The sequence below is a fragment of the Pseudophryne corroboree genome, chromosome 1 (assembly GCF_028390025.1).
Source record: "Pseudophryne corroboree isolate aPseCor3 chromosome 1, aPseCor3.hap2, whole genome shotgun sequence".
In the NCBI taxonomy this organism is placed as follows: Eukaryota; Metazoa; Chordata; class Amphibia; order Anura; family Myobatrachidae; genus Pseudophryne; species Pseudophryne corroboree.
Window position 1 is genome coordinate 875,012,208 of NC_086444.1, and position 9,702 is coordinate 875,021,909.

The following is a 9,702-nucleotide window of genomic DNA, read 5'->3' on the forward strand; positions in this document are numbered from 1 at the left end:
CAGAAGAAAATAAATGTGTACAACTGTCTGTAAGCAGTGCTGCCCATACTGCTTAGTGGACAGTTATGATTAGTGCCAACTGGATAAGTATGCACAGTACCATGTGGAGGATTATTCCCTGTGCCATCTGGGTACGTATGCACAGTGCTATATTAACTAGTATTCCCTGTGCCATCTGGAATATTATGCACAGTGCCTCGTGGAGTAGCATTAGGTGGATTTGAGGGGTTTGTTTCCATAAACTGAATGCCTCTGCTATGATGCTGGTAGCTTGAGAAATGACCCTCAGAATAGTGAGGAGGATACACTGGATAAGGGTGCGGAGGGTGTGGTTGTGTAATCTAGACACCAGACCGTTAAGAAAGGACATCTGTGCCTTTCTGTTTTACCTAGAAATGCGTTCATGCATACCCACAAGTTGCATGAGAAATGAATTTTGTAACTTTCTCATTGTCAAAAAACTGTAGGAGTCGGGCATTATTCTATTCCTGCATTTCAGCATCAGAATCTCGCAGCTGATTGACCAGGATTCTTGTCATTATGCGCGTAGCTTTCTCCGTCTTTTAAGTTTTTTTCTCCCATTCAGGTACGTCAAAGACTAGAAATGGAGGGAGGGGGGGAGAATTTGAAAAATCAAATAGCAGTGATGTCAGCATATATGCGCTTGAGGCCTTCTACCTCCTGTGCACTAGCTTCACAATGCAACATATACATTTTGAGTATCGGCCAAGACACAGATATCATGTGTGATGGAAGTGCGCAATTGTACAAGCACTGCATGTTATGCATGAATTGTCCTTTCTAAAGGATCATTTGTGCTATAAGCGTGCAGGTGTGTAACCAGCCAATGATGTTGTTAGCAGTCGTTATTACTCATAAATGGTGCAACAGCTAATGTGACCTTAAGATATTGATGAAATACATGACAGTCAGGAACTGAATGTGTAACACAGCCTTTAAGAATTAATAACAAGTGCAAACAACATCATTGTGGAATATGGCCCATACTGTATACTAGATTTTAATTGAAAAAAATATCTTAGGTGTGTGTAAAGTAAAAAAAATAAAAACTTACTGTTCCTATGCAACTTCGGGGTCTCAGTTTGTGCAGAAGTCGGTGTCCCTGTGCTGCTTCCACTGGCATCGACCACATCCTCGATAGTATTGGTGACTGTGTCCCCCATGGCAGCCATCGGCTTGGTGTCGCTGATCTCAGTGATGTCATCAGACAGCATTGGTGGCGTCTGTGGGCTGGATTGGCTGTTCTCCAGGTTAGCGCTTCATGATGACGCACAACTGGATGATGAAATGGCAATGGGATTAAACAGTGCAGAATTGGCAAATACTTCATTGCACTGATCACAGAAAAACCCACTCCATTATAGCAGCGCCACTTTTCCTCCTGTTGTGGTTGTGAACTTTGTTGTAATATTTTCTGAGAGCTTTCAATTTATTCACTACCTGCTGCTGTGTCCGCACAATGCCCCTTGAGGTAAGTATCTTGACGATGTTGGTGTACAGTGTGGCGTCCTTCACTGTCCCAGTGATCTGCTTCCAGATCTCCTCCTCACCTCTAATATGAAGCAGCTCCCAGATCTCTTCCTCCTCCCAGTGTGCCATGCTGTCTCTCTCTCTCTCTCTGTCTCCCCTGCAGCACAATTGTGACGTAAGATGCCTGTGCCAGTGCCACGTCTGCTCAGCCAATCAGATAGAACCTGCTGCTCAGGCAATCAGCCAGTGCCCCGCCAGCTCAGCCAATAAGCTCTGTTAACCACGACCCATTTCTAAAATCCTGGGTCGGACCCTTTCAGACAGCCAGCAACCCATGTAAGATCAGGGAAAGACCTGGGTCGAAGTCCCGGTAATTCAGTGTCGGGTCGACCCTTTCAGACAGAAAAAAATCCTGGGTCAACCCCGCCCGTGCTGGGAAATTACCAGGTTGTTTTCTCTGTCTGAAAGGGGTATTACTGTACCTATACATATATCTGCTACAATAAACCAATGTATTTTTCTTTAAACCAAAATGTTGCTCTTTACCTTCAAAGTTATATGAAACTTAAATTAGGGTCAATAGAGATTTGTGGGAGAGATGTATTATAGCTGCACAGACCGTGCCGCTATAACAGTTCCTGATTTGCCTCATTACCGAGGCGATGCAGGAACATCTTGCTTGCCGGAACAGGGGAATGAAAACTGCCCCCTCCGACAATCCCCACCTGAGCCCACAGTGCATCAGCTTAATGCTGATGAGCTGTATCTCCTGCCTGATTCCATCAGAATCTCCCTGAATATCCTCAAACTCCCTAGATCTGTTGGTGGGAGGGTATTCCCAGATGTAAAATTGTACTATTTAGCGTGTCATTTAAACCAGATAGCCGCTACTTATGCCCCCTCCGGGCTCTATCTCTTGGGTTGACTTGGAGGCTCACTCTCTGGGTGTCCGCTCTTTGGCTTCCAAATGTGGTTTGAGCAAGGTTCATAGATGTTCCCTGGTTAATCTTCTCCCCTCCCTTAATTGCTATCTGTCTCCTTGGAACTCTGTTTCTCTCGGTTTAAGCTGTCCTCTCCTTTCTCTCTCCTTGTTCTGCTCTGAAATAACCCTTCCTTTCCTCCCGGGGTGTCTCCTCTACATTTTAGGCTTTGTCAAGAGGCAGGGTTATGTTTCGTATCTAATCTCTGCATCCGTGACTCCTGGGCTTCTATTGATGATATTAAGGGGACGTTCCCTTCCGTGTCGCCACCTTTTTTTGAATATTTTCAGATTTGTCACTTCCTTCTGTCTCTTCCTCAGTCTGATGTCCTCCGCTCCCTTACCCTTTTCGAACAATTCAGTTTGAGGAACCCTCTTCGTAGAGGCATGGGGGGTAATTCCAAGTTGATCGCAGCAGGAATTTGGTTAGCAGTTGGGCAAAACCATGTGCACTGCAGGGGAGGCAGATATAACATGTGCAGAGAGAGATAGATTTGGGTGGGGTGTGTTCAATCTGCAATCTAACTTGCAGTGTAATATAAAGCAGCCAGTATTTACCCTGCACAGAAACAAAATAACCCACCCAAATCTAACTCTCTCTGCACATGTTATATCTGCCTCCCCTGCAGTGCACATGGTTTTGCCCAACTGCTAAAAAATTTCCTGCTGCGATCAACTTGGAATTACCCCCATGATCTCTTCTATTTACTCAATGCTAATCGAGGTCACCTCGGCCCCTCGGGTCCATCACGAACAGGAGTGGGAAAAATACCTGGGTCACCCCCCGGATGACTTCTGCTGGGTAGACGTGAGAGAGGGAATAGCTAAAAGTTCTATCTCAACCCAGATCAAGGAAACCTCCTATAAAATATTATACAGATGATATTATACTCCAGACAAACTATCTAAAATGTTTCCCTCTTCCACCCCTGTTTGTTGGCGGACCATTGGCCACCGAGGAACTCTCTTCCACATCTGGTGTACATGCCCCTATATAATACCACTTTGGAATGTGGTCCTTCCTCTTTTAAGATCGCTCTCAGGCCTTCCGCTCTTCTTGGGCCCATGGGTGTTCTTACTTGCCCATCCATTACCAGATGTGGATTTCTCTCAGAACAAATTGTTTCCCCACATTTTAGATGTGGCTAAATCTCTGATTGCTAGAAATTGGAAGTCCACTGACAACCCTGCAGTTCCTGCTTTTGTCAATTATGTATGGTTTAAAGCAAGTGTGGAGAAAATTACATACTATCTTCATAAATTTGATCTTATTTGGGACCCCATGACCTACTCTTCATCTCCTCCCCCACCTTAACCAGTAGTTGATAATGAACAGATTGTTCGCTCTTGATGGGTCCTATATGCCATCCTCAGGTCCTCCTGATTGGAATCCATGCATTTGTCCATGTATGCATTACTTTATTGTAATCTATTATTATTTTCTCTTACGTCCTAGAGGATGCTGGGGACTCCGTAAGGACCATGGGGTATAGACGAGCTCCGCAGGAGACATGGGCACTCTAAGACTTTAGATGGGTGTGAATTGGCTCCTCCCTCTATGCCCTCCTCCAGACCTCAGCTAGATCCTGTGCCCAGAGGAGACTGGATGCACTGCAGGGGAGCTCTACTGAGTTTCTCTGAAAAGACTTTTGTTAGGTTTTTTATTTTCAGGGAGAACTGCTGGCAACAGGCTCCCTGCTTCGTGGGACTGAGGGGAGAGACGCAGACCTACTTTACTGATAGGCTCTGCGTCCTAGGCTACTGGACACCATTAGCTCCAGAGGGTCGGAACACAGGTGTCGTCCTCGCTGTTCATCCCGGAGCCGCGCCGCCGTCCTCCTCAGAGAGCCGGAAGATAGAAGCCGGGTGAGTATATGAAGAAAGAAGACTTCACAGGAGGCAGAAGACTTCAGATCTTTAGTGAGGTACCGCGCAGCGGTGGCGCTGCGCGCCATTGCTCCCACACACATACAGGCACAGCAAGGGTGCAGGGCGCGGGGGGGGGGCGCCCTGGGCAGCAATAATTACCTCAAATAAGACTGGCACCAGGCTTAGGTACTGCGGAGGCAGTATATTATAAAACCCCGCCAATATAAAAAAATTGAGCGGGACCAAAGCCCGCCTTCGAGGGGCGGGGCTTGATCCTCCAGCACTAACCAGCGCCATTTTCTCCACAGCATGCTGCAGAGAAGCTGCTCCCGGACTCTCCCCTGCTGAACCAAGTAACAGGGGATAAACAACGAGGGGGGGCACATTTATTTGGCGCAGATCACATATACAAAAAAGCGCTGTATAGGCTGGGACTGTGTTTTCAGTGTCTACTGGCGCTGGGTGTGTGCTGGCATACTCTCAGGCCCGGCGACAGGGGGGGTCAAAGGGGACATCCATCCCGGGCCCCCACGCTGTGAGGGGCCCCAAGGTCCAGCGGTGGCAGCATCATGCCATAGATTTAAATAATTCTATAAATTTCTGCATCGCGCGGTCCGCCGCCGTATAGTCAAAAGGAATCAGACAGTGCCTTTTTTTTGTTCAACGCCCCCCCCCCCCCCCCCCCGAGCCCTGTGGTCACCTGTCAGTGCCCCAGATCAGCTGTCAGCCAGTCCCCGTGTGCAGTGCAATGACGTTGCACATGATGCAGCGTCTGGACCTCCCCTCCGAGTCCTCCCTGCCCGCCTAGCTGTCTCTGCTGTGTGAGGAGCGCGTGGCCAAGCAGGAGCGGGACTGTTGGCACCTTGTTGTGGCATAGAGGTCACTGGTCACTCGGAGCCTGGCTGATTAGCGACGCCGACGGCTGTGCCTGTGTGTTGCTGGACTGGTAAGCCAAGTGTGTGCACAGTGCACTGCAGGCGCGCTCGGCTCTCCAGCAGAACAGACTCAGGGGTAAATTTACTAAGATTCGTAATTCTCCCGATTTGGTGGGAGAATAATCACGAATGACATCGAAAGTGTAAAACTGCAACTTTTTGAATTTGTTACGACGGATTTACTAAGCTGTCGTATTCGTATTTTTTGTTTTGTCCGATGTCGATGTCATTCGTGGTTTTCTGGTGTAGAATGCGGCCGATTTGGGTGTTTTGCGGCCGTGTTTTTAGTTTATTTTACGACTGCGTCACATGTCTGTTACGGCAGTGATTTTGATGTTGCGGCCGCGTTTTTAGTCCTAAGTTTCGTTTTTGTCACGCGTCCGTGATTGGTTGTATTCGTGATGGAGGAGTGTCTGTGCACATTACTATAAAACCGCCCCAAACACACCGCACCTCGTGGGTTTAGCTAGTGGAGAGGAGAGAGGAAGGTGTATTTGGAGTTGGTGAGTTTGGTGGAGTTTTTGGTGGATTTGGTGCGGAGTTTTGTGATTGTTGAGTGCTGTACTGTGTGTGTAAGTAGTCTTGTCATATTTGTAGTATTGTTTTTTCACAGTTTGTAAACTTTTTTGTCCTTGTTTTTTTTTTATAGTCTTTTGTCATTGTTTGTGAGTGAGTGAGCGTGTGTGTTGGCTGTGTGGTGTGTAGTAGTAGTAGTGGAGGAGTGTGTTTTCTGTATTGATTTTTCTGTGTTTTGTGTTGTTTGTCCTCATGTCTGACTCAGAGGTCAGTGTGGTGGAGGAGGTTAGTGAGAGGGAGGCGGTTAGTGAGGTGGAGGCTGTTAGTGAGGTGGAGGAGGTGAGTGAGGTGGAGGGGGTTAGTGAGAGGGAGGAGGTTAGTGAGGAGGAGGAGGAGGGGGTGCCTGTTGCTGCATTCTCCAGTGAGAGTGATGGTGCTGTGGCTCCGCAGCCACGCACCACTACCAAGACTGGCAGGAATATTAAGTTCAGCTATGCTGAAAACATGGCGTTGGTGCGTGAGCTGATGAAGCACCATCGGCAATTGTTTGGGCAGGATGCTGCCAAGGTGTCCTCCCGCAGGAAGTCTGTCCTGTGGGGGAAAGTAATAGTTGCCGTAAATAGTGAGGGTGTGGTGAGGCGGACTGAGGACACGTGTCGCAAGAGGTTCTATGACATAAAGCGCCGTGTCAAGGCCAAGATGGCCAAAGAGGCTAAATCAGCACGCAAAACCGGGGGTGGCCCCCCTTTCCGGGTAACCTATCGGGAGTGGGAGGAGCCTGTGCGGGCACTGATTCCAGCAGAAGTGGTGTCTGCAACTCATGTCCGGGATTCGGACCGACCCACGCAGGATGGTGAGTTTGATAAATCGAAATTATATTTTAAAGTGTGCAAAATGATAATGGTGGAGAAATTATTTTTAAAAAGTATGCATACATTGTTGGTCATGTATTGCAGGCCTATGCACCCTTATGCTGTTTTTGTGTTTTTAAACTGCATTTCCCATCTTGCCTTGGCTGTATTTTTATAAATTTATAATGCAAAATCAGGTGCAGTGCATGCTGGTATGTGTAGTTGCAATAATTAATATGAGATCTTGCTTGGACATAGCTGTTGTATCTAATAGCAGCTTGTTCTGATGTTTTTTTAAAAAAATCAATTTTTAAATAAACTTTTAATTTACATTTTGGCTCAAGTTGCAAGTAATCAATCTATGCAATATCTGACACATAATTCATCAATGTAACATTTTATTTTTGTGCAACACCATGTACATTTTTATATACATAACAAATTAAGGAATCACGGAGATCTTAAGCAGAAATTAGTTTAATTTACATAACGTACAAGATGGTTACAGTACACTAAGGCTTTGCAGTTAGCATTTTTTTACAAAGTATGGTCATAATGTTTTTACAACTTTTTCAACAGTCCGACAGACCAGCCGGCCAGACAGGCCACAGACAACTCAGGATGATGCTGGGATTGCAGGTAAGAATTCACTGTAGTCACATATTCTGCAAACACATAGAAGTACAAAATATTAATGTTTATATATTCTCATAGGTTCTGCTTCTGTAAGCCGCCCTCCTCTAAGGCGCCCATCACAGGGCTCGGGGCACTTACCCAGGAGGCCAAGTAAGACACGGCGTCTTGTCTCTGAATCTGCGGCTCCATCTTCCCCACCCAGGCGGCGCATTTCTGCAGTCTCACCCCAGCCACCACAGGCACTATTGGCGAGTCCACAGAGTGATGAGCCCAGATCACCTCAGTTATCTGGTGAGTCAAAACATAAACTAAACACATAGCAAATCATCTACACAGTACAGTTACTATGATGTGAGTTGCAGTTGAGCTTACATGTTTGCCATAACAAACAATGTGATGTTACGTCTTAAATTTTTAAAGGTGCAAAAGCATAATTTATCAATATCTTAGTGGTTGCTATCGCCAACATCAAATTTAAAAATGAACAGACATTTGTTAAAATTTAGGCCACACACGTGCACATAAAAATAACAACACATTACTGGCTTAAAGTAAAAAAACAACACCCACTCCACACCATTATAGTGTTCACACACCTCCCCTGTCCTGTATGTAGACTGCTTACTTGCTCCGCTCCTCGGGAATATCCAGGTAAGCAGTCTATATCCTGGACAGGGGAGGTGACAGAACACTGTAATGCTGTGGAGGGGAGGTAGTTAGGTGAGGATTCCGCAAGTCAGTCTATGTGCACGCCTGTGATGGTATATATGTGTTTGGAAACCAAATAAATTATAAGTTTAAAAACACAACTCAAAATACAAAAATAATGGAGTATTATGAATGTAGAAATGTTTAGAACTAGCAAAAATATTATTTGTAAAGTAAACAGTGCATGTTGTCCACCCCATACAGAGCCAAGCTTGATGCCCGACGTGGACCAGCAGGGACAAGACCAACAGGCAACATTCACACTGCAACTAACACCTGTTGACCCGAGCCAGCCAATACAGCCGCAGGATATCCCCCAAGCCTCCATGAGTCCCCAACTGGTACAAGCTCCACCCCAGCCACAAATTCCAGATGACTTTTGGTCCAGTTGGACAAGCCAACAGACCCAAAGCAATGCCAGCCTGACCGCACATACCCAACACCTTGCCAGTCTGCCCCATCATCTACCGCGCATTAGTCGCAACTCGGGCAGACTGATTGTCCAAGTAGGCCGAATCGCAACATCGATGGAGCAAATACGGGCAGACAACAACCAAATGCTGGCTCATTTAACGCGCATCATTGATGAGCAACAGCGCCAGCACCAAACACTCATACAACTAATACAGCACAACCAGGTTGTGAATGAATCTTTATCCAGGATTGTAGCCAGCCACACTGCAACCAACACACAACTGAATGCCAGCATAAATAATTTGAGCAACAACATAACATTGATGGCAGCACAACAAGTGACCTCCAGCTCTGGAACCACGACCCCTATCCAAACGCCAGTAACCTCCCCTGTTCGGCGATCCTCCCGAGCACGTGCCAGTGAGCCAGCACAAAGCACAGCACCCAGCACACACAAGCGCAAAAAATAATACATGAAAAAATTTTGAGTAACGCAATAAAAAATTTGTTTTGACAAACACACAACTTCCTGTGTCCGTCTCAAACATTGTAGAAGCTGCTATGTATGTATGTATGTTTTTATGGGGTAATGAATGACAATGTATTGATTACATAAACTAACTACAATGTACACACCACTATAAACAACAAACAGTAAGTAACAAAACACACAATTGTTTGTATTGCAAAGTGTTTAGTAAAGGATAATTACATCCAACAAAAACTTACCCGAAAAATACAGATGAATCACTTCTTGCCGTACCTGCCTCCCTACATATGTACTCACACTGTCACCAGATGTTTCTAACTCCTCTGCTTGCTGACTGCTTTCTCCCTCATCATGTGCCAGATGTTGACTTAAACACAGATTATGGAGAAAACAGCAGCAGAACACAATTCTAGTCACCTTTGAGGGACTATACAACAAAAGGCCTGCAGATTTATCCAGACACCGAAACCGTGATTTCAGCAGACCAAAACATCTTTCTATCACATTCCGCGTAGCCTTATGTGCATGATTGTAACTGTGTTCAGCAGGAGAATCAGGATGGGACAATGGAGTAAGGAGCCAAGAGTAGCAGCCGTAACCACCATCACCTGAAAAAAAGATATAGTCAACATTAGTACATGTGTGAGATTATTAATTACCCTAGTCAAAAATAGAGTTTGTTGTTAAAAGACATACACACAACACATTTTAAACATACCCAGCAGCCAGCCATCAGGCATTTGTCCGTCCTCAAATTTATCGAAGAGCGATGACTGACTGAGGATGAAGGAGTCATGGCAGCCACCAGGGTAA

The 9,702-nt window shown here is 45.9% G+C and overlaps 1 protein-coding gene across 1 annotated transcript; it reads left to right on the plus strand.

The window, feature by feature from the left end:
* Positions 1-7,179: 7,179 nt before the first annotated feature.
* LOC135050027 (uncharacterized) lies at positions 7,180-8,869 on the plus strand. Its single transcript, XM_063956127.1, has 3 exons — positions 7,180-7,280; positions 7,356-7,568; positions 8,190-8,869. Exon 3 carries the CDS (start codon positions 8,201-8,203, stop codon positions 8,867-8,869), a length of 669 nt encoding a protein of 222 aa, XP_063812197.1. The 5' UTR covers positions 7,180-7,280; positions 7,356-7,568; positions 8,190-8,200.
* The last annotated feature ends 833 nt before the right edge of the window (positions 8,870-9,702 follow it).

Bases quoted from the DNA above. Each gene is read 5' to 3' on its own strand.
- LOC135050027 (XM_063956127.1), top strand. From the start codon at position 8,201: ATGCCCGACGTGGACCAGCAGGGACAAGACCAACAGGCAACATTCACA.